The sequence below is a fragment of the Sus scrofa genome, chromosome 18 (genome assembly GCF_000003025.6).
Source record: "Sus scrofa isolate TJ Tabasco breed Duroc chromosome 18, Sscrofa11.1, whole genome shotgun sequence".
NCBI classification, from domain to species: domain Eukaryota; kingdom Metazoa; phylum Chordata; class Mammalia; order Artiodactyla; family Suidae; genus Sus; species Sus scrofa.
The window spans coordinates 10369365-10394440 of NC_010460.4; the positions used below are offsets into that span (position 1 = coordinate 10369365).

Here is a 25076-nt window from a genome sequence, read left to right on the forward strand (position 1 = left end):
ACTTTTTTTTCTTTTCTGCTTTTTAGGGCTGCACCCATGGCACATGGAGGTTCCCAGGCTTAGGGGTCCAATCAGAGCTACAGATGCCGGCCACAGCCACAGCCACAGCCACATCAGATCGGAGCCTTGTCTTCAACCTACACCATGGCAACGCCGGATCCTTAACCCACTGAACGAGGCCAGGAATTGAACCCGCAACCTTACGGTTCCTAGTTGGATTCGTAGGTTTCCACTGCACCACGACAGGAACTCCCTCAAAACTCTTTTTTTTGTTTTTGTTTTTCTATGGCTGTGCCCCATGGCGTGTGGAAGTTCCCGGGCCAGGGATTGACCTTGTGCCGCAGCAGTGACAATGCTGGATCTTTAACATGCTGTGCCATGAGAAAACTCCTCAAAACCTTTTTTTAAAAAAGATTTTCTCCAGAATTTCTGAAAGTTTTACATGGATATGAAGCAATGTCACAGATTCCAGACACTGATTTTCAAATCTGGAACGTTAGTCATTATTACCCATTACAAAAACAAACTTTTAACTGTTGGTCTGATATGCATACACAGATAGCAAACACCCAAAAGATATTACAATTTGATCTGTAATAGCTATCTAACTGATCATCAATAAAGAATGGATACAATAAATAGCAGTGATAGGACTCTGTGTCCTGGCTCAGCGGAAACAAATCTGATTAGTAACCACGAGGACACAGATTCAATCCCTGGCCTCGCTCAGTGGGTTAAGGATCTGGCGTTGTCGTGACCTGTGGTGTAGGTTGCGCATGAGGCTTGGATCCCGAGTTGCTGTGGCTGTGGTGTAGGCCAGCGGCTACAGCTCCAATCCGACCCTAGCCTGGGAACTTCCACATGCCTTCAGTGCAGCCCTAAAAAAAAAAAAGCCAAAAAAAAAAAAAAATGTGGTGATATAACTATGGAATACTATGCGCTGTGAAAAGGTATAAGACAGACCTCTATGTACTGATATGGAATAACCTCCAAGACAATTGGAAAACAAATGCTAGGTACAGTAGAGCAAATACATATGCTAAATTTAGGTTAAAAGTCAAGATACACAGCAAATGGTAGCAGTGGTTGGTCTGGGAAGGAAAAGAGGGCCATGGGCAGGAAAGATGCTTTGCATCCACTGTACAGTCACATGCGATCACGTACTTGGCACTTTTTTTCTTTTTAACCAAGTGCAAGGACACGCTTTTCCAAAATATCATTTGTTTTTTTTTTTTTTGCTGTACCTGAAGGCTAAGGGTCGAATCTGAGCCTTAGCCACCAGCCTACACCAGATGTGAGCCGCGTCTGTGATATACAGCACAGCTCATGGCAACGCTGGATCCGTTTTTTTGTTTAGTGCGTGTGTATGTGTGTGTGTGTTTCAGGGTTGCACATGTGGCATGTGGAGGCTCCCAAGCTAGGGGTCGAATTGGTGCCGCAGCTGCTGGCCTACACCAGAGCCACAGCAACGTGGGATCCAAGCCGTGTCTGCGACCTATGCCACAGCTCACAGCAACGCTGGATCCCAACCCAGTGATTGAAACTGCATCCTCATGGTTACTAGTCGGGTTCATTACTGCTGAGCCAAAGCAGGAACTCCCCCCAAAATCTTTACTTTAAATCAAGTGGTTCAGTTGTATCTTCCCTCTAAGTACCCAGCACAGTGTGATACAGACAATAGATACTCAACCACCACAGAAAGAAATGAGATGTTAACATTCAAGTTATTAGCTCAATAACACAACAGACACAAGAATAATATGTACATTCCTCTTTATTTAATACAACAAACACATAACACATACAAAAAGAAAAAACACTCATGTAAAAGGCCCTGTCACAAAGGATAGACAGGAAAACATCTACACTGAATCAAATAAGGCTCCTGCTTTAAAACAGGGGTTTGCTTAGCTACACCTGGAATATGAGCAAGGCTGTTGCAAGAAAAAAAAAAAAAAAAATCCCTGCACTGAAGGAGTATATCGATGGGGTTAATTTATTAAATTCACAGATCCACATTTAGGAATGTTTAAGCCCTCTCACGTATCCACAATTCATCACGGTTTTATGAAATGTGATTGGTTTTTGTTTTTGGTTTTGGTTAAAAAAAAAATTTGCCTGTCCTTCTTTCTTCTTAGAGAACAGTGACAAGAGCTCTCTAAAAACTCGAGAGCCACAAACCACCCAAAGTTTGGAGAGCTTTTACCATTGAAATTCAGAAGGGGTGTAGAACCGAAAATGCAAAGGCAAGGTGGCAGCGGGAGGAGGAGAATTAACGTAATTATCCACTGGTCGCCTGTGTTTAATCGATCGCTAGGAAACACAATGGAAACACCGTGGCTCAGTGCAGGGTTCAGTAGCAGCAGTTTGTCCATATTCCTGCTCTGATTAGAGCCGGAAATTAAACAAGCACCAGTTCATCTCAAGAGAGCCTTATACAAACATACACACATACATACCCACACCCACTCATGTATCATCACCACCCCCTTTTATTTAAATTTATTATTATTTTTTTACTAAAATAATACAAAAAAGGGAGACAGGTATATTTACAAAAATCCATGGCTGGTACAGTACATAATTTTTAAGACACACTAAATGCTACAATCTTTCAGGTCCTGAGATTATTACAAATACCAACGCAAAGCTGTGTTCAGGTCCAGTTTTAAAGGAGGAAAAAAAAATCCAAAATATTAAGTTACACACTTATTTAAAATACAGTATATCCCTTCAAGTTAGCAAAAACGCACCTCCCTATAAACAAATGCAGTACGGTAATCAGGGCCTTTCACCCAGAGGAGCAGCAATGACTTGGGCTCCTTCCTTCAAGACGGGGTGGAAAACACGTTGGCATCAAGTGTGGAGGTGGCCAAAGTGAGAAAACATCTGTAACCGGAGGGCAGCTCCTCACAGAGGGAACATTCACTGTATAAATAAGTCCTGTTTTTCCTTCTGTTACCCAACAAAAGTCTTTCCTTTATCAAAATGCATTCTGCAGGGGTTGGAACTATGTGCTTACTTAGATAAAAAATCTGAATCCTTATTTCCAATAGTTATAGCAAATAGGTCTGCAGTCCCACCATAATTTGTACAACCGCAAATCAACTTTCTTGCTGGTAATGGGAGAGGAAACACTCACCACTTGGTTACCTTGGCAGACTTAGGGCACAAAGTTTTCACCAGCCAGAGATTACCCTTCCTCTTCTTTCAGGCTTGACAGTGTTTAGTGAGTGACAGACAAGGACAGGCTCCAGATTTACATACTCTTCTTAAGAACAATTAGCTATTTTTGATAACTTTCTATAATATAATTTTTCAATGACAGCCAACAAAAGAACAGTATGAAGCGTGAATCCTTTCTCTGGAGGTTGGCCACAGCTCAGAGGAAATTATTTGCAGGTTGAGAACCTACCTCTACTGGTGAAAGGGCCCCTTGCTTATCTGAAGGTCTCAGCAGGTCTATGTGATTAGTTATGTAAGCATAGCCAGGATTTTCAAAGTTGGCCAAACTTGGTCAACTTTCCAACCACCTATATAAAACAGTAATACCGTTCTTTGTCAGCTGAGAAACAACTTCTCTTTTAATGCCTCTGGCCAAAATTGGGGGTAATTCTTGGTAATTTTATAGGTACGGGAAAGAAAACATAGTATGCTGGCGCAGGGTCCACTACCCTTGCAAATAGAAAAGGGAAGCAAAAAAGGAGGGAAGTTTGTGGCCTCAAGGACAGAAAATATAAGAGATAGCTAAGATCTGACAAAGTAAAAGCAGGTTATCACATAGAAAGCACGCCAGCGGGCTGGTCTTGGTTACGGCTGACCCCTAAATGTGCTCGGCCGGTAGAGGGAGCTGTTGACTTAGAAGCACAAGGATGTTCAGGTTCTCTTGGGTAATCATCATCTTGTGTGCATTTCAGTTAGGTCTTGTTAGTGCTCTGTTACAAAATATTTTAAAACTAGCTTTAAGATAAAAGAGAATTCTTGTTGGCAAAGTAGGAGCAAATAACATAGAGAGAGTTTTCTGAAGAACATAAGAAAACTGAGGATTCATATGACCTATTTGACGCAGACCTTTGCAAAGTCGGTTTATTCCAGGGCAAGTATGAAAATAAGCAAAAGTATCACGAGAAACAGGAGCCCTAACAAAGGTCTGCACCTCTTCGGAAAAATCTTGAAAAGTATCAAGAGGAAGCCATGCAATGCCCCTAGCTACTACCACATTATATATAGCAGAGAAATCTATTTTTAACACGAATGAGAAGAGAAAAAAATTCGGGTCACCAGTGACGAGTCTAAGCCCCGGACATAGAGACCCCCTTAATTATACCACTGGGATCTCTCTAAGAGTGTTTTCGACCTGTTTGGGTAACAGTTTGGAAAGGTGTCCAAAATGTAAGTACTAACCTGCTCTAAAGTGGAAATTATGTAAGAAAGATGGAGAAGGAGACGTAGGAAGAAATTACAGTACGAAGACATTCAATCAAGATCACAAGTGGCTACTTTCACACAAAAGGTACTGTGGGAGCATCTGAGAAAAACGCAATTTAATCAGCTTATTCAAGGGCAGCTTCTGATGAAAGTGCTCCCAGTCCGCCCTCTCAGGCTGCGCTGGGTGTAAAGAGCCCCTGGGACACGCCTGCGGCTTTTCCGTTTGAGGTCCTTGGGGACAGAGGCCAATGTGCCTGCGATCAGGACGGCAACGACAGAGTAACCTTTCCTCCCCAGACGCCCAGCAACCTATATTCTGGTGCAGCAACTGGCCAATGAAATGGTTAACTTAACACCAGGGCAAAGAAGAGTGAAGTCTTAAGAAAACGAAGAAAGAGTAAGAACTGGACATTAATATTCAAAGCTACTTTTTAATCAGAGTCTGACCATCTGTTCAGCTCCACAGACCTGAACACTGTGCCAAAGAATCTAAAACTTTCTCAGAATTGAACACTGGGATGGTTTCATCTTAACGACACAAAGACATTCCATGATCCTCACCAGTAGAAGAATCTGCACTTAGTTTCTGAATATTATGCTCACATTTTAGGATAGATGAACACATAAAATATGTCTATTTTTATGTTTTCATTAATTTTCCCTAGAGGAACGAACACACATTCAACAAAACCCTTATGTCTTATTTCTTTGGGCAGAAGTCTTCATTCACATCTGTTCTTTAAAGAATGGAACACGAGGGAAAATGTGGAAAACTTGTATGTTTACCTGCATAGTTGATATTTAGAGGCTACTAACTAAGGCTTTCTCTGGAAAAAGCAACAAAAAACCAAAAAGTGATTTTTAAAACTTCCTATCACTAGAGATGAAATGAGCCTCGGCCAGTTCTGGGAATTAACCCAGAGGCTCTGTCTGCTTGGGCCCGCTGCTTTCTCCTGACTCACTTACACTGGACAGTCGGTTCCTCATCCGGCTACATTCTCTCTCCTAACCCTGAATATGTGCTACCCCCGCCCCCCGCCAAACAAATGGTGCTCAGCATTCAGCTCTAGCTACAAAGATGGCATCCATTTTTTCCCGTTGTTGTCTTAAATGTGAAAAGGGAAGTTCTATGTAGTACTGCTTAGTGTACCCAGTGGGGGTGGGATAAGATGACCTTCCTTTCCTCCTTGGAGCTGGGCGAGCATGTTTCCTTCGACCCCAACCCTCCCAACCCTGCCCCAGCTCAGAAGAGAGTCCTGCCTCCCCCTCTCATTTTCCTACAACCTGAGCAGTTGATGGCTCCAACTCTTACGTGCTGAAGAAGCATAAATTACAAAGGTAGCCTGGCTAAAAGTATACCCAGCTGACTGTGATGCTTGCGTCTTCAGTGCAAAGCCGGATAAGCCTATAATCAATCACAGGAATAGTACACCATCTCTGATCTACAGGAATGAGGAGACTCTCATTCATTCTCAACAAGTTAAAAGCTTACTATCCATCACTAAACAAGTAATATAAGGAAATTAGATTGAGACGATGGCAAAGTGAGGCAGATAAAACTTTTGGGATCCTTAATCGACTCTAATAACCAATCATCCAACGTTGATCTAGCTTCAGCTCCATAACCCTGGCAAAAATCACACACGTAATAATTCCATAAATGGCTAAAAGATCTACTTATAATTAAGAAACTTAGTGTTATTTACCCACTTCCCCCTTCTTAACCTGAAACTAACCACTTTATCCCACCACAAATATAATATGTTTAAATAACAAATATGCATCTAAATTAGAATTCCAGTGATTCTTTTTTTAACTTAAAAATTGTATGGTGCTTTTTATACCCATCATAAGGGAAATATTTTTCAGCCTCTGAAGGAAGATGATAATACTTTTTTTTTAATTATATAGGACATTTTAGAAAAACTCAAAATATTTTTGAAAAAGTCTCTGATATCCCTGGGAGGTAGGTGAATATTATTATACCCAATTTTCTAATGGGTAATCTGAGGCACAAAGGTTAAATGATATTCCTCCTAAACATAATAATCCGAGAGTTAACATGACTGAGTTGAGGCCACCTGCTAACAGTTGTGCTATCAGGTAACACTACCAGGAGCCTCTGCTTTCTCCTTTTTGGCCACCAGTCTCCTCTTCACAGTTAAAATGTATTTAAGGGAGGTGGGGGGTTATTAGATAGATTTGTGCTGGGTTTTGAGCATTGGTTCAGCTTGGTCTCCCCCCCAACATGTCACATCTGTTATCAACAAGAAACAGATGAATCTTAAGCTACCAAATATTATGTTATTTTGCTCAAGGGAGAAACCTAAAGAACTGTCAAACCATATTAAGCCAAATGCAATTATCTGGCAAAAAGAAAAAACTGAAGATCTCTCAAAAAGGCTGTAGGTTACAGGAGTGTTTTCCTCAGTATCTGAAATCTTTCTAGTTAAGTTTGTTAACTTTTTGACAAATATGCAGCTATAGGAATTCTTAAAAAAATCATTTCCCAGAAGAATATATGATTCATTTTTAATGTTGACAAACTCTCTAACTTCCTTCAAAACTCAGATCCAATACCACAGTTCTAAACTCGAGCTCTCCCTTGTCTTCAGTCCTGCCTGCCACAGTGTCATTATCAACTTGACCTGGAAAGACTCTTATTATTCCAACGCTTTCTCTAACGTTACTCATGCCAAGCCTGAAGGGCACAGAGTAGTGGGTTACATCCAGGAAGAGTCAGTGAGTCCACTAAATTTATTATATTTGTAATAACTATATATATATATATATATGGAAATATGTGTGTGTGTGTGTGTGTATATATATATATATATAGTTGCTGTTGCTATTAACTGCTACAAACAGATTATTTAAAGGGGGAAAGACAGCATCTTGTGGAAAGACAATTTCCCAACCCACCCATTTGAATCAACTAAAAGCAGTGGAATAAACAAGGCAAAGTTTTGCAAACATTAAAAGGGGAGTGCTTGGAAAAGATGCAATGGTACAGCAGCTACTAGTTTTTTTTATATACATATAACATATGTATACATATATATATACACACACACATATATGTATGCATGTATGTATGTATGTATCTTACACATATTATCCATATACATATAAGGAAAAGGAAGAATATCATAGCATGATGTGGTCTTGGCAAGTTTGAGATTCTTCCTCCTGAATCCCCTGACTTATTAGCCTGTACTTTAGGATATCTGAGACCAGTTTCAAAAGGGGGAAAAAGAAAGAAAAAAAGGCACTTAACAAAGACAAAGGCCTGAATGGAGCATGTTTTAGAGGAGTAATATATGCCATTTTACCAGAGCTAAGAAATGACTTACAGGGTTAAACTTTTTCCCTTACATTGTATAAAATAAAACTGTATAACAGGTTTTTAATCATTTACCTACTACTGCATTTTTCTTCTGCTTTATTATTACAAGAACAAAAGCCCCCTAAAAGCAAAAAACAAACAAAACAAAAAAAAACAATCATACATGCATAATGGAAGGTAAAAAGTGCCCTTCTGAGAACATAAGGACAGCAGAAAATATAGTGCTAAATAAAGCACAGGGAAAGTTCTCAAGTTTGGCCTGATTACAGATTCCTCTCACTCTTCTATAGCTAATATCAAGACAAAACAAACATCAATGAACAAAAAATGCAAACAAAAGTTCAAAATCTAAATGATGACAGAAAGAATACAGGGAGGGGCCAGTGTGCTTTTATGATACACCCCTAAAATAAAGTATCCTAACTCTATTATACATGGGTCAAATTCTAAAACCTCCTAGAAAAGGAAAAAAAAAAAAAAAAACAACAACAAAAAACAAACCTGCAAATTAGATTACAGTTGACCATTACAGGCAAAGTTCATTTTACAAATGTAGCAGCAAATATGATAGATAACTGGAGTCCTAGGAGATGATGCCAAGGACACAGCGTTCTCATAATCAATGGCAGTTTGAGTAACAGTAGAATTTCCATTTCAGAAAATGTCTTGACCCACGTAGAGGTGGAAAGGGATGTGGTAGAGGGCAATGAGAGGAGAAAGACTAGAGGTGTCTGCCCTTTCCAACCCTGGGTAGTAAACAATTTAGATCTGCTTTGGGAAAAAAAAAATCCTGGGTTAAAAATCTTTTCATATAAGTTGTTTTCAAACAGGTGTCAAACCCACAGCATTCAAACATGTACGTTGCCCGGTTCTTCCTCCTGTGTTGGTGACGCAATAAAGCCTATTCAGCTTCTATATATATATATGAAAGTAATTTGGGCTAACAACATCCATCAAAGGGGTGGCAGGCATGAAAGGATGTACTAACACAATCCTCTGATTCCCTCGATATTAAGATTTTGTGTCTTCAGATTAACCTCACTTCTTTGCCCTAATTTCTTCAAGGCTGTTTTAAAATCATGATTTCTTTTACCCTATGATCTCAGAAGCATATGAGAAAGGATTATAATCGACTTAATAATGAAATTATTGCTTGCATTAATTTTGGAGGCTCTGAATGAGCTTGACACTTTGCTCTCAGTCTCCAACCCAGGCTCAGCACTGCTATCTCTGAGGACAACTCTGCTGACCATACATTATTGCTTGTGAATACTGAGGATCAACTGGTATGTACAGTAACAGCTTATACATCAGGGAAGGCAATTTAAAATACAAGACAGTTGAAAACAGACAGCTTACTTTTCCTGAATCAAGAATCCCACTGAATGGGACATAACTACGTGTGCTGATTGCTTTTACACTGGGAGGCTGTTAATGCTCTCTGTTCAGAAACACACATTGCTCCACATCCTTTCCAAGTACGCACCATTTTAAAAAATAACAAAATTTGACTTTCAAGTGCAAAAATAGAGTATGAGTCACAAGTCTCTGTGCTAAAAAATAACCAATTTGTATGTTTGTTTTTAGTAAGAAAAACTGTAAAGATAGGTGACTGTACAGTAGGGACACCATTTTCAATGTCGTGACCTAGAAAAGAAATAGGTATTTACATGTAGTAACTCTTTGATCATACTTTTTAAGAAAGAGAGGGATGTCTGTTGCATTTGTGCAACATAAAAGGGTAGTCTTGACTGAAACAGAGTAAGGTCATGAAAATGAGGTGGGGGTGAGGCAGCGGTCCTCGAGGCATCAGAGCGAAGACAATCCGAATAGAATCTCCACACGTGAGGATTTCTCAGAGCCAAGGTCCTTCAGATATTTTTACTGGTTAGTTATAAAATCATATGGGGAGCGGGGGCAACTGAAATCCTGCTCTCCTCTAAGGAAGACAAAGAGTCATCAGGGATCGCCACATGGCGTGATTCAGAGTTTACGGATTTTAGAAATTAAGGTTGTCCTTGCTCAACTTAAACTACTGATGAACTTATATAGAGATAAACCTGTGTGCACAGATGTACACACAGAGTTGAATACATGCGGTTAGCAGCAGGGAGAGAGATTAATCATGCGCTCACTCTGACTTTTCTCCTGGTATGGGAAGGGAAACAAAGGCAGCTTCCCAAAGGAAAGACTTCTTTTTTCTAAATTAGATAAAAGCAAGAGGTATGCTACACTGGAACAACTCAAGAATCGGGTAAGCTTCCCTCATTAACCACATAAACGTTAATCACTCTCAATTCAAGTCAAATTGATCTGCAACAACATCCCAATATCCTTCCAAAACATCCACCCGGGATGATACAACATTCTCATTTGCTTTACTGGTAAACTAAACTCTTGGAGGCAAGTAATTATATCAACGAATCCCTTGAAGTAATCCTTTCCTCATACCATAACAAGTTCTTGGAACTAAAGTTTGCAGTTATTAAGGTTTTTGTTTTGTTTTGTTTTGCTATGAAGCAAGCCAATGTGACTTTGAAGTCAAAATATAGGCCTACAGATCTAGAGAGATCTGGGGTAATTTATTCACAGTCCTAAAGGCTACTTGGGACTTTCACTTATGTAAATGAAAAAGGGCCTGGTTAATACCCTTATCTGAATAAACTTAATTGCATAAGATGATTTGTAATGAAAACACATGCAAGAAATCTTGCTACTACCAATGCGATGCTGCTTTTTAGGTTAGTCTGTCATTATTAATGGACCAAGCTTATACCATTCTTGGGTACAGTTTGAAAACATTCAGAAACCTAAACAGGAAGAAAAAAGAGAGACTATAACAATGATGAGGTTAAAAAAAAAAAAAAAAAATCACACAAAATGTATCTAAACATAACCGTAAATTTCTCCCTTAACATCCTTTGTTGAATATGCTATTTGCACGAGGAAGCTCTAATAACAAAGGATTCTTATTAGCTGCAGGTTTAGTCCCATATTAATACTTTGAGTAAATATTAGTAAAGATTTTAAGATACCAAATGCTCCAAATCAATTTCACTGTAGTGGATTGAGGGAGTAAAAATACACCGTGACTGTTATAAAAATAATCCCCTGTACACATAATGATCCTAATTTAATTCCTCCCTTTAAAATACCTTCTTCAAAATTCCAAAAAAATATATATATATGCTATTTGAATGACCAATGAAGACGCACTGTAATACACACTTATACCTATTTATATCAATAGTTAATAATCATCTGAAATAGCAATAGCGAAAAGAACAGAAGGAGAAGTTGTGAGTTGAGGTGCTGTTGAGGGAAATTTACAGTTCCTACTGGCAGGCCTGCAAAGGCTAAGTGGACCAAAGCCGCAGCCCTACATCAAAGATCCCCATTTCTCGAGAGGAAAATGTGAGCCCAGTCACATTTTAACATCAGGAATGGAAATAAGAATTAACCAGTCAATACCAGATGCACAAATCACCTGAAGAAGAGAGTTAAGTATCTGCTTCTGAATGGAAGATGTAATTGACCCTTTTACAAAAAGGGGACATCTAAGTTTCGTCTGTTAAGAGCAACAGGCTCAATTTTTTGACTTTTAAAAATGTAATAATATATATCACTGTGCTAAAATAACTTTCCTGAAGCATATTTAGTCCACTAATTTATATGGGAGTTGCTACACTCTGGAGAAGATTCAAGTTTGTTCAGGATTTTTGAGGGTACATGATTTACACTCAGCTACTGTCTATATCAGACATAGGGTCATTAACTTTTTTTGTGGCGAATTTGCTGCATAGTCCATTCAAACAGACATGGTCATTATTCCTGACAAACTGGCCTAATTTGAGATATAGTGCCTTTTATTATGCAATTCTGTCTACACGTGTTCAAATCCAACCCCCAGGATGGATGGAGTTTACCCAAATCCTCAATTTTCCTTCCTTTTCCCCCCCGGGAAAAATCAAATTTGTACTTCTGTGGGTTTGACAACTGAGTCTCTTTCAAGTCAGTTAACATGGTAACGCTGTCTTTCCTTAGAAGAGACCGAAGGTCACTAACTTTGCACGAGAGCATTTCTTCCTCCCGCACCTGGCTTTACTCAAGTAATGTTTTCTCTTCTTTTTCCTCCTCACCACAGTGCTTGGGACGAGAGAATGTAAACATCGACAGAACAGCAGCCCTATGACCACGTGAGTACTTTCCCATCAGGTAGATTCCATCAGCCAGCCGAGTGTGTGTCATCTCCTTTGCTCGCTGGGAAGTCACTGAGATTTCCGTGGTAACTTAGTGTCCCCTTTGCTTTGGCCTCCATCTGAGAAAAGAGATGTTTAATTGGTATGGATCGGCACACAACCAAGCAAAAAGAACAATTAACTTTTAATATTCATGTGGTCAAGACACTGCTATTAATAGCTTACATGTTGTAACATTACAGAGGTTGGAGATAAAATTCAACCAGAAGGACCCTCTTATCTCAAAGGACTACATGGTTCAATTGGTTATCAGTGTCTTACAAATACTATTTCAACAAGCATTATCCACCTCAAAGTCATGTGAGCCCTATGTGAAGAATACAAAGAAACATAAAAGACATAATCTCCCTCCTTCAAGGGACCTTATCACATCTTCTGATTCCTTCAAGGATGCAAGGTCAGTTTCATTTTCTCGCAAGTGAAATTAAATTTCTTGCCATGCCATGGCATTTGATACCTCTCCACTATTTCTATAAATGAATGGCCACACTGGTAGGAGAAACCGCAGCTGAGTCCTCCCCCTGCAACCCCCAGCTCAGTCTTTTAAGCGGTAGGAAAAGTCTGCTACGGGAAACAATGTTTCTGGTTTTACGTGTGCCTAGTCAACTCTTCCGGGGAAAATGTCCATCACTCTACTTACACTGGACAAGAGCAGGGCCCAGTGACCTTAAGAGCCGACAAAATACAGAGAAAGCCTCTGATAGTTCATTTATGGCCTTCGCGAGGAAGACGAGAGAGAGAGAGTAAAAGACAGGGGAAGGCAAGCATGGTAGAAACGTACAGGTGACAAGGGACAAATGAGTGCACCACGACAACGATCTTAAGGCTCGAGGAGCCTACAGAAGTCCCAGTGTTGGTCATTCACGTGGACATCTCACTCGCTGTGCTAAAACATAAGCAAAACAAAACAACTGCCTCTACTGAAGAAATGATGTATCAATGAAACAAGACCTCAATTATTTCAAAACCTGGATGAACAGAGTATTATTAAAATGAACACTGGTGACAACATCTAAGGAGCTGGCCTTTCCATTTATAATGAGATATGTACTGGCATTTGTACAGAGAAATGGTGTGACTTGAGGTACAATTAAATTCCTAAAATGGCAGGGTGAGCTTCTGCTCAAAGCAGCTTTGGTTAATTAGTAAAACTCACATTAACCGGACTGCAAGGCTCGTTAGACCGGGGTTTGGCAACTACGGGCCCTGGGCTAAACATGGTCTGCCACCTCTTTTTATAATAGAGTTCTGCTGGAACCCAGCCACGCTCATGTTGCTTATGTCTGTTTTCATACTGCAGTGAGTAGGTGTGTGAGACTGTCGCCCGCAAAGCCTAAAACTTTTACTAATTGCACTTTCACAGACAAAGCTCACTGGCTCCAGTCTTTCGATTAGACAGGTCAGAGAATTAACATTTTAACTGAGCCCTTACCATGTACCAGGAACCAAACTAGAAGCTTTACATAAATTATGTTTATTAAAGTCTCATAAGAAGCCTATTAAAAACATTGTGTTGTTGCCAGTTTATCACCAGGAGAAATGATGGTCAAACAAGTTACACTTGCTCAGAGTAGCAGGCCTAGAATTCGAAACTCCCAGCGTGATTCTCAAATTTAGTGTCTCGTACTTTAAAATGTTTTTAAAATAAAACATTTTAAACTTTTAAATTTCAATTACTTGGAAAATATGGACAGTCATATTTCCTTTCTCCTTCTGGAAAAGCGCTGTAGGCCCGAATACAAGATGATGCACTTAAAGCTGGAATACTGACTGGGGTCATGTTGAACCACAAGAATCTTGTTTGTCTAATTCCTTGCAGGTTCCTACCATCTGCCCACCCCGAACATACAGCTCTAGGCTGGACTCATCATACCGAGCAGTTGAAAGCACCCAAGGTGGAACAGCTTTAGTCACAGGGCAATTTTCCTTATGTGTTTAAACAGAAACCAAAAAGCCCAGGACGATCAGGATTGTTGACATCTGTGCCTACTTTGTGTTCCCGCATCTGTACAACTGTGGGTTTTTTATATTCATTGTCTCAGGGGGTGAGTCTGAGGCTGCTTACCAGTCAGGTGTTTTAGAGGATTAATTATAATCTACTGCCTCGAGATTGCTCACAGCTCCCATTTCTGCATTATGGTCAACTGTAAATTTGTTCAAAGGTAATTTAATTTTTTCCCTTTTCGCGGCCACACCTGCAATATGTAGAAGTTCCCAGGCTAAGGGTGGAATTGGAGCTGCAGCTTCAGGCCTATGCCCCAGTCACAGCAACGTCACAACTGCGACCTATACCTCAGCCTGCAGCAATTCTGGATTCTTAACCTGCTGAGCAATGCCAGGGATTGACCCTGCATCCTCAGGGAGACTAGCTGGGTTCTTAACCTACTGAGCCACAATGGGAACTCCTGTTATATCCAATTTCAGATTTCAGAGTGATCTAGTTGGGCTGCCAGTATATAACGTGTAAAGTTTGAATCATATTAATTTAATCACAGCCAAAGGTAGAAAAGTTTAATAGTTAAGAATACAGGCCATGGGGAGATCCACTGTGACACACTGGGTTAAGGATCTGGCACTGTCACTGCTGCAGCTTGGGTCACTACTGTGACGAGGGTTCACCCCCTGCCCTGGGAACTTCCATATGCTGTGGTTGCAGCCAAAAAAAAAAAAAAAAGAGAGAGAGAGAGAGAGAGATTACAGGCCACGGAGTCAGACTTCCTGGCTTTGTACCTCAGATCAAACACTGACTATGTTAGCATCTTGAGCAAGTTGCTTACCTCTGATTCAGTTTCCTGATTTGTAAAATGAGGACTGTTCTCTCATTCACAGGTTTGTTGTAAGATTAAAGTAGCTAAGACATGTAAGTAGCCCACAAGATTACCTGGCACCTAGTAGGCCTTCAATAAAGGTGAATGACGATAAATTACCGGCCATGATTTTTTTTTCCCTTTTAGGGCCACACTTGCAGCATATGCAAGCTTCCAGGCTAGGGGTCAAATTGGAGCTGCAGCTGACAGCCACAGCCACAGCCACGCAAGATCCGAGCCACATCTGTGACCTACCCCCAGCCTGCAGCAACGCTGGATCCTTAACCCACTGAGTGAGGCCAGAGATCGAACCCACATCCTCACAGATACTAGTTGGGTTCTTAACCCGCTGAGCCACAACAGGAACTTCCTGGCCATGACTTGTGCACACTGTCTCATGAATCCTCTTCTTTGTTATCCTTTCCATAAACTGACACCTTCAAAAGGCTCTCTGCACGTCTAACAAAACATCTCCTTCACTCACCTCCTCTCTTGAAAAGCGTTTGTTGCGAATGGGGATTCAGTCATATGAGAATTGGTTTTCCCAACCTTTGTCATTTCATTCACACTGTTTCCAGGAAAGACATATAATATGCGTACATCTCTAATGAATGATAAGGTGGCTTTCTTACCATTGAATGTTTGCTGTGAATGAGCAGGCAGAGCTGAGTGGGAAAGTGCTGCTGCGCGCTGAGCTCCTGGCTGTAAACCCTTTAGTAAATCTGAGAGGAAAACAGATTCGTTAGTGATCTTCTGAAAACTAAGATTTGAGCCCTCTTAGATAAAAATGAAAATGGCTGAATTTATCTAATGCAAATTGCGGACCTTGACGTCAAAGTCTTTCTTAAACTAAAGCACATACGTTGAAAAATACGTACATGTAGAAACATATATGTATATGCAAATAACACAGCAAATCTGACTTCCTCTTATAAATTTCATTAAGATAGAAATGTGGAATAAATGGTTTACTTAGCAACTACAAAAAAACTTCAGAGTCCAGTAATCTGATGTATTAAATACATGGACAAAATAAACTGCATTTATTCCAACTGCACTAATTCCAACTGGACTGCTCTCCATCAGTATAAATTCATGTCAAACTAGGTAGCCAAGCAAATAAAAGAGCTCCACCTACTCTGAGTTAGGCTATGGTGGAAAGCGGCTGAGGTAGATCCCGAGGTGGTTGTCACTCCAGCTGTGTCCGTTCCAAAGCCAAGTAGCTCCAAGGGAAACTGGAAGGGCATGGTCACTGGAACAAGGCCACCCAGCATCCCAAAAGGAGTCACATTTTGATTTGTTACAGACAAAGGTGATGTCATGAGAGTCAGAGGTGAGGCATTAGCCAATAATGATGCTCCTGCTGTGGACTGCAGAAACCAGGGGTCAAAATATATAAGAAATCAAGTCTTTCACTTGAATTATTTTACTTACTATCCTCATGGACGCATGATTGTCCCATATCTGCTCTAACAGAACCTTTGGGAGACAGACATGAAGACTGAAGTGTAAAATACATTTCTAAGAGTGCCCCACACTGGCTTTGGAGATACTTCTACACTTAGCTCTTCATCACCCGTTTAGATGCCTTCTGAACGGTTCCTGCAATGCCTATATTAACTCTTGTTCAGCCTCGTAATCCATTCATTCATTTCTTTTTTTTTTTTGGTCTTTTTAGGGCCGCACCCACGGCATATGGAGGTTCCCAGGCTAGGGGTCTAGTTGGAGCTGTAGCTGCTGGCCTACACCACAGCCACAGCCACATCAGATCCTTAACCCACCGAGTGCGGCCAGGGATTGAACCTGCAACCTCATGGTTCCTAGTCGGATTCCTTTCTGCTGTGCCACGACGGGAACTCCTGTATTCCTTTTATTATTATCAAACTTACTGAATGACAGCCTCTCTTTTCCACGTTATCTAGTCTCTCCTTAATCCCTGAAAGCAGTTTCCAATTCTAACTTTTTGAACTTAGGCTCCTAAGGCAAAAGGTAAATTAGAAAGTGTTTTGACACTTCCCCCACCTATCATGTTTATGAAGAAAAAATCACTCACAAATGTCCTAGCACTGATGAGCTTTTACTGAGAAATTACTTAAATATACTTCCATTAAGCTATATCAATTTCCTATAAAACAACAATTAAATCATTTTCCCATGTTGACTTTTTTCTAAGTGTACTTATGAAAAAGATAATAAAAATTTCTCAGTATCAGATATTATCTACTATAGTTTCTGCAAATGTGAGTTTTCTTTTGTAGCCTTATTTTATTAACTCTAAATTTCTGTGGTCAAAAATTTTAGCAGTAGGGAGTCCCTTGCAGCACAAGTTAAGGATGCAGCATCGTTACTGCAGCAGGTCGGATTGCTGCTGTGATGTAGGTGTGATCCCTGGCCTGGGAATTTCCACATGCTGAGAATGTAGCTAAAAATGTAGATACAGATATAGACACACATACACTTTTTGTTCTAAATTTGGTCAAGAACCGTGAATTCTTTGAATATTTGTTAATCAGTTTAATCAGTAATAAGCATCAGCTATTTTGCATATTCTTTCTACCAGTAAACATTAAGAACTGACCATTTTATTTCTGAGTTAATGTATTGGAAAACTGGAGGTGATTTATTTTCTCATGCAAAAATGCCGCATTACATTGTATATTTATGTTCTCAATGGCCCACACCACTGCTAAACAAAAAAATGAGGAACATCCTCAAAAAAATTTTTTTTCTTTTGCCTTTTTTGGCATATGGAGTTCCCAGGCCAGGGATCAGATTCGAGTTGGAGTTGTGACCTAAGTCGCAGCTGCAGTAGTGCTGGATCCTTACACCAATGTGTATCCAAGTGTCCCTAAGATGCTGCTGATCCTGTTTCAGCACAGCGGCAGCTCCTCAAAAAATTTTCTATTCTGTTTTTTCCACTAGCCCTCCAATATCCTCCCCTTATCTCCTTTATTTATCTCTCAAATTTATACCCATAGTTCTGACTTCTCATTTCAGTTTCAATCCTGTTCAGCTATCAGTTTAGTGAAAAATTCCACTTGGTTATCAAATACTCCCCAACCTGGCATGTCCAAAATTGAGCTTATCATCTGTTACAATCATTTCCCTCCCATATATATTAGCTGATAACATCAAAAGTCTCACTCTTTCCCACCACTCAGGCTTGAAACCTTAGTTTCATCATAAACTGAAGGACAAGAGAAGCCTATAGTCAACATTTCCATCCATGCTCTTTTTTTTTAAATCACAGCTCCCTCCCACACTTAAGTACAAATCTTCATTACTTCATGCTTGGACTTGACGACTTTTCTTATTCGTCAGTCTCTTCCCTCTACAGTGCCAACTGTGACATACAAATGGGAGATTTAGGAAAAAATTACAAGTTAGAAACAACAATGCTTTGAAACAACGATCAATTTAAAAATTAACAAAGGTTCTCTTTTCCATCATAATTCTATTATAGTCTCAAGATAGTTTGGGGTCCAAAGCCATGCACCCCAAGGGAAGCCCCCCTCATAAGGAACATTAAAAACTGTGAATAAGGAGCACTCATCTATGCTTTTCTGGAGAGGATAATGGAAGCATTAAAACTGATGAAAACAAACAAAAAAAAAGTAACTTAGACAACTTCCAAAATTAAGTAACTGAGTATTAGCAATAAAAAATGGTTCAGTGTCATAATTGTCAAACATTTTCGACTTTCAAAAAGCTTCCCTAACTGCTTTTGTTTATAAAACTAAAATGAAACATCAGACTATCTAAACGTTATATCTATAAATTTCTCTCTCCTAGAAGATGGAGACCTTTCAAAAGTGGGGTATCCCACTGTGATATCATTCAGAAGCATACAGGAGAAGCTGTGAACATGAAGTAGGCAAATACCTCGGGATAACACCCCAAAACAAAAATATTTATCATGACCTTCACGTTTCATTGCAGGGAAAATATGAAGAAATACCTTGCTCTTCCTGTGATGCGCATCACATTTTTTTTTTTAAACCACCTGTTTCATTTTGGCAAGTATATCTGCTCCCCCCCTTCTCTACAACACCCAGAATGACCTTTTGAAACATAAATCAGACCATATCGCTCCTCCAACAAACAGCTTCCCATGGAATATGACGCAAAAACCCAGGTCCTTGTGGTGGCCCCCAAGGTCCTCCAGTACAAGGAGCGATCTCTGCCCTCCTCGCCTCCCTACCCTGCCCCACATCCAGCCGAGCAGCCCTTTCCTATTGCAACGCCTTCATGCCTCCGTCCCTTGGCCTGGACCGTCCACCCTGCTCATTCGAGGCTCAGCTCAAACGCTGCCTCCTCGAAAAGGCCTTCTCTGAATCCCTTACCTACATTAGTACAATCACACTTTATCATATGATTTTTCATAGCACTTAAAGTATGTGTTTTGCTTATCTTCCTACCTAGAATATATGCCCTATGAGATGAGGGATCTTGTTTCACCTTATCTCCCCAGCACCTAGAAGAGTGCCTGGCACATAATAAACAATAAACATTTGCTTAGTGAACTGATTAATTCTGAGAATTATAGAGTGGCAAAGATGGGATTCATAGAAAATAAACTGAAGGCAAGAAAGAAGAGGAAAGCCTTGAGTAGAAAGATGTTAAATAAAAAGCCCATAGAGGTAAGAATCTGAACCCAGAAAGACGTTAGCTTTTGTTAAACTCAGGCCCTGTCGTGTTCACTCTGCAAATGAGTAAGACAGTTGAAGATGTCTCTCAGACAGAAGAGGAATATTACAGGCGTAGATAGGAAATCTGTTTTTAGTGCTGGCAAGGTAGAGACACAGGCTCTAGAAGCCACAAGGCAGCTGATAAGATGCTATGTTAAAAAAACAAAAAAGCAAAACATTAGGTTGGCTAAAAGTTAGAAAGAGTCTTATTCAATGACTGATTTTTTCTTCAGTCAAACCAATGAGAACAAAAAGGATCAGATAAGAAGGCATTTAGAAGAGCAAGAAAACCAGAAGGAAGTAGTTATCATTTAGGAATATACATTTTGCCACGGAGGCTCATTGCTACCAAAGCAACTGGTAAACAACTCGTATAACAAGTTGTTCTTTGGAACAAATGATCAAATACAAAGGTTCCCAGGAAAAAAAAGAAGTGCTAAGATTCTGGAGATGACAAAAAATGGAGAAAGAACTAAATTTAAATTCAAAGAAAACAAAGCAAGTGGGGAAAATATAGCAATTTTTAACTCCAGATAAAAGCCAAAAAGAAATTGAAACCATAGTTTTTGATATTTGAAAGCTCAACAGGAGAAAATTTTACACAGTCACAGGTTTAACCAAAAGTTGTAATTTCAGAAAGTTCCTGCTGTGGCAAAGTAGGTTAAGAATTTAACTGCAGCTGCTCAGGTCACTGTGGAGGCACGGGTTTGATCCCCAGCAGGGCAAGTGGGTTAAAAGGATCTGGCCTTGCCACAGCTGCACTGGAACTTCCACATGCCTCAACTGCGGCCATGGGGAAAAAAAGTTGTAATTTTATTCTTTCAGGAAAATGGGAAAGATTTAAGAGAGTTAAAAGCCTTATTTATTATAAAGAGAAGAAGAAAGATAATACTAAAATAGTCTTCCATTCATTGTTATTTTTTAAAAACACAGAGAAAAAGCTGAGTGTTAAAAGTCATTGACACTAGAGGGAGTTCCTGCTGTGGCTCAGTGGGTTAAGATCTGGACTAGCATAAATGAGGTTGTGGGTCTGATTCCTGGCCTCGCTCAAGGGGTTAAAGGATCCAGTATTGCTGTGAGCTGTGATGGAGGTAGCAGACGAGGCTCAGATCTGCTGTTGCCGTTGCTGTGGTGCAGGCTGGCAGCTGCAGTTCTGATTTGACCCTTAGCCTGAGAACTACCAAAGGCCAAGGATGTGGCCCTAAAAAGACAAAAAAAAAAAAAGTAGCTGGCACTAGGAGGGAGAATATGGGGCATGGACTTGCCACTTCTGTTATAATCCTCTCACATATTCCTGTGATCAAATTAATTTCAAAAACAGTCAACATTTTAATAAATACAAAGTGAATGTGAACTCACTCCCAGTTATAACTTCAATTTTAACATATAATCTTTAATCAGTTTTTTGTTATTTTCTTATTTCTGATAAAAAATAAGATTACACAGATAAAACATCTATTAATCCTAGCTTTCCATTAATGAAGTATCAGCTGAGTTTTGTTCTATATTAGAATTGTAGAATTCATTCATTCATAAGCCTACAGTAAAGGCACAGTGATGATTTGGGTTTTTAAGTGTATATTGAATACCAACGCTTAGCTTGCACTAAATAGCAGAGAACCTCTACAAATACCAAGGGAAAATTATCTCATTAGATGTTACTACTCCGATAAGAGGCAATATAGTTAGGGCACTTTCTTAAAAAGCAGAATTTCGTAAGTCAGCAAAAGTCAAAGAATAATTGAGAACCTAAAAAATAACATATCATCAAATGCTATATTTTTTAAAAGGTTCCTATGAAACAGAATATTATGTAAAACCCACTTTCCTGAGTTTAAAAAAGGATGAGGAAAACATAAACAGTAGTGGGATGATGGGTGACTTCCATTTTCATTTTTCTGAATTTTGTTTACTATGAACATGGACTATGTTTCAGGGGAGGAAAAAAGTCTCAGAATACAAAGGAGTGGCAGATAGATGAAAACAGTAACAGAGAAGATGATAACGAAAGGTAGAGAGATGAGATATATGAGTAATAAAGAATACTAAAAAAGATCTAGGTAAATGGATCAGAAATAATAATCAGACTCATAATAGAATAAGATATTCTTGAGCTGAAAAAATAGGCAGCTGAGATTGAAAGATCTTAGCATTTTCTAGGTAAAAAAATTAACAAAAACTAGATAAACCTAGCCATTATTTGGGAACCCTTGATTTTCGAGAAAAAAGAGAAAACGTGATTGACAATCAGGCAGAGAAAACACATCACTTATATGAAACAAAAAAATCTGCGTGGCCTCAGACGTCTCTATACCCTTAAATACCAGGTAAGGTCAGTGACAGTGTTTACAAAACTGGGAGACACTGACCCAAGAAGTCTACATCGCCTCAACTGTGACAGCACAGAAATTATCACACAGGAGTTCCCGTCGTGGCTCAGTGGTTAATGAACCCGACTAGTATGCATGAGGACGTGGGTCCAATTCCTGGCTTCTCTCAGTGGGTTAAGGACCCAGCAGTGCCGTGAGCTGTGATGTAGGCCAACAGCTATAGCTCTGATTTGACCCCTAGCCTGGGAATCTCCCTGTGCCTCGGGTGTGGCCCTAAAAAGACAAAAGATTTAAAAAAAAAAAAAAAAAAAAAGCAAGAAATTATCAAACATGCAAGAACTAAAGTAAAACAGCTTTCACGTTCACCTTCTCAAAAAGATTCCTTGAGATTCCTACTGAGATAAAATTAAAAACTCATGAATGGCAAGACCATGTAGAATAAAGGCATTACTGACACTAAATTGACAGAGTTATACATGCAAGATAAAAATTTTACTGGAAAAAACAAATGGTTAAAGGAAAAAAGTATGAATGTATAAATTTGATGAAATAAAAACATAAGAAACTTAGCAAGAGAAAAGGGACTAGAAAGCAGAGAGGAAGAAACAGGTGAAGGTATATTAAAATCTTAAGTTACTGTTTTGTTCTGGACTTTGATAAGATACAGTTTTTTGTTTTTTGAGTTTTTTGGTTTTTTCTTTTTGGCTCCACCCATGGCATGTGGAAGTTCCCAGGCTAGGGATCAAACCCATACCACAGCAGTAACCTGGGCCACTGCAGTGACAACACCAGATCCTTAATCCACTGCACCACCAGGCAACTCCAAAATAGTTTTAAATATGCATTTTAGTCGTGTTTTCCAAAAATTCTGAAAATAGGCATGCTACTTCACTGAAAAAAGAAAAAAAACCCACATCCCAATAAAAACTCTATTCCCAAGTGTCTTGACATCAGGAACACTGTGTGGCCATAAGCTTTAAGTGATTATCGACAGTCTACGTATTACAATAAGGTGATCAAGCCGACTCACCAGAACAATTCCACAATCTTACACTTTATCACATGACTGTATCCACCATACATACCTGCACACTGGCTGTTACCACTGAAGACCCTGAGGCAGAGGATGGTCTGTGTGGAGTAGACAACGGTTTAGTAGCACCCTGTGTTCCACTTCCTGTTCCCCCAGACAGACTAGTCCTATGAGCGCCGCTTGAGTTAAGGTTGCTGCCTCTGCCGGCAGGTACATTCACTGCAATTCCACTCAAGCTGTTCTTCCCAACAGTTCCAGGGGATGAGGAGTTCGTTAGCTTTGAAGGGGTCTGAAGATTTTTTGTAGACGGAAGGCCGGAAGTGCGATTAGAGGGCAGTAAATTCAAGGTGGGAGACTGTCTGCTGATGTTTATTCCACTGGGCTGTTTGTGGACTGGGTTATTACCGCTGGAGTGGCTACTCTGGGCCACTAGTGCATTTGGACTGGAAGAACTTGGGGGTACAGTAGGCTTGGGAGTTGGGTTGGACTTAGAAATAAGTTTAGTTGATACTGAAGGCTTAGCTGACAGAGAGGGCTTGGGTGAGGCAGAAGGCTTAGGTGAGGGCAAGGGTTTAGGAGATGTGGCAGGTTTTGGAGATGCGGCAAGTTTGGGGGATGCAGCCATGGAGAAGGGAGATTTGAAACCCTGCGTGGAGATTTGTGACACCATAGCCTTGGCTAAATAGTTACTGGAGGTAGTGGTGCTAGGTACTGTCCTAGAAACCAGCGAGTGGGACCCTTGAGAACCATTTCCAGGTGAGGGAGTAGATAAGGGAAGGCGGTACATAAGCGGCTTATCTGAAGTCTTGATAAGTGGGGAAGAACAGGACAGCTGGGGATTATTACTTAACTTAACCACCGGATTGGTCTGTGATTTACTAATAGTTGCTTGCAGTGGAGACACATAGTTCTGTTGGACAGCTGAATGCTGGGGCACCTTTGTCACCTGTGTTAATGAAGAAGCATCTTGGGCCTCTGATGTCCCCAGAGCATGAGAGGAGGCAGCAACCTGGGCTGGGGAAGAGGAGGAGACATGGGTCTGCGAAGAGGGAGAAGCATGAATCTGGCTTGACCTCTGTAGTCCTTGCTGAAGAAGCCTGGCTGGCAAAGGTTCTAAGGAAACTTTAGGGTTCTGAATCGAAGAACCAGCAATAAGGCCTGAAGAGATGCCAGTATGAGCTAAATCCTGGGGTTTCTTTGGTACTGGCCCTGTGTGACCAGCAATAAGACTTGATGAATGTGCGGTCTGAGTAGAATCTAGCTTTTTGGGAGTAGCCAGTGGCAGTTTACTCATGATACTTGCTAATTTTTCTTCTCTCAGTCCTGGACGAGGCTTTGCAGTTGACATGCTTATCCTTGAGCCAGCTGGAGGGCCCTTGTTCCCGTTATTGATAACAGCTAAAGCTTCAGAAACAAGATCCAGTGCAGGTGGATGAAAAGAAAGTTCTTCATCTAGGGAGTCATCAAGGCAGATTGTCTCTTGGGCTGGTGTCGAGCCAGAACTGGTGGAGGCCACAGCAGATGTGCTAGAGCTTGTCGAAGGACCACCCGCTGAAGCCACCAAGGATGCAGGAGTCTTCTGGTCCTTCTTTGGACTACACTCCTAGCATAAACAGCATTATATTGGAGGAAAAATAAAACGATTAATAAAAATTTACACGTATGAGCTCTTCTAAGAAAACTAAGAAGTTTTCATAATTAAAATTCTGCTAGAAACCTTTAGACTGTAAAAGCCAAAATAATTTTTCAGAGGGTAGAGCTCCTAACTGAACTGTCCTCCAAAGCCAAAGTTATCTGACATATTGCACACAGTTGCCACATCTTAGTAAGCCGTTCTTTTTTTTTTTTTTTTTTTTTGTCTTTTTTAGGAATGCACCCGAGGCATATAGAGGTTCCCAGGGTTGGGGTCCAACTGAAGCCGACGGCCTATACCACAGCCACTGGAACTCGAGGTCTGAGCTGCGTCTGTGACCTACACCACAGCTCACGGCAAGGCCGGATCCTTAACCCACTGAGTGAGGCCAGGAATCGAACCCACGTCCTCATGGATGCTAGCCACGTTCGTTAACTGCTGAGCCATGATGGGAATGCCTTAGTAAGCCATTCTAAGCTGGCTTACACCTAAGCCACAGGAATATTCGTATAGTAGGTACGTATTATAGATGAGCTCTCCTCTCCCCTCACC

The 25076-nt window shown here is 40.3% G+C and overlaps 1 protein-coding gene across 3 annotated transcripts in view; it reads right to left on the reverse strand.

Annotated features, from left to right (window-relative positions):
• Positions 1757–25076, reverse strand: part of UBN2 (ubinuclein 2) — an 80123-nt gene continuing 56803 nt past the window's right edge. For all 3 annotated transcript variants that reach the window (XM_021079092.1, XM_013990786.2, XM_003360116.5), the window contains 4 exons: positions 22944–24494; positions 15979–16210; positions 15473–15562; positions 1757–12092 (listed from right to left, as the gene is read on the reverse strand). In XM_021079092.1, the coding sequence (XP_020934751.1) occupies positions 12043–12092; positions 15473–15562; positions 15979–16210; positions 22944–24494 (1923 nt within the window). In that variant the 3' untranslated portion in view covers positions 1757–12042. The remainder of the gene's footprint in view (positions 12093–15472; positions 15563–15978; positions 16211–22943; positions 24495–25076) is intronic.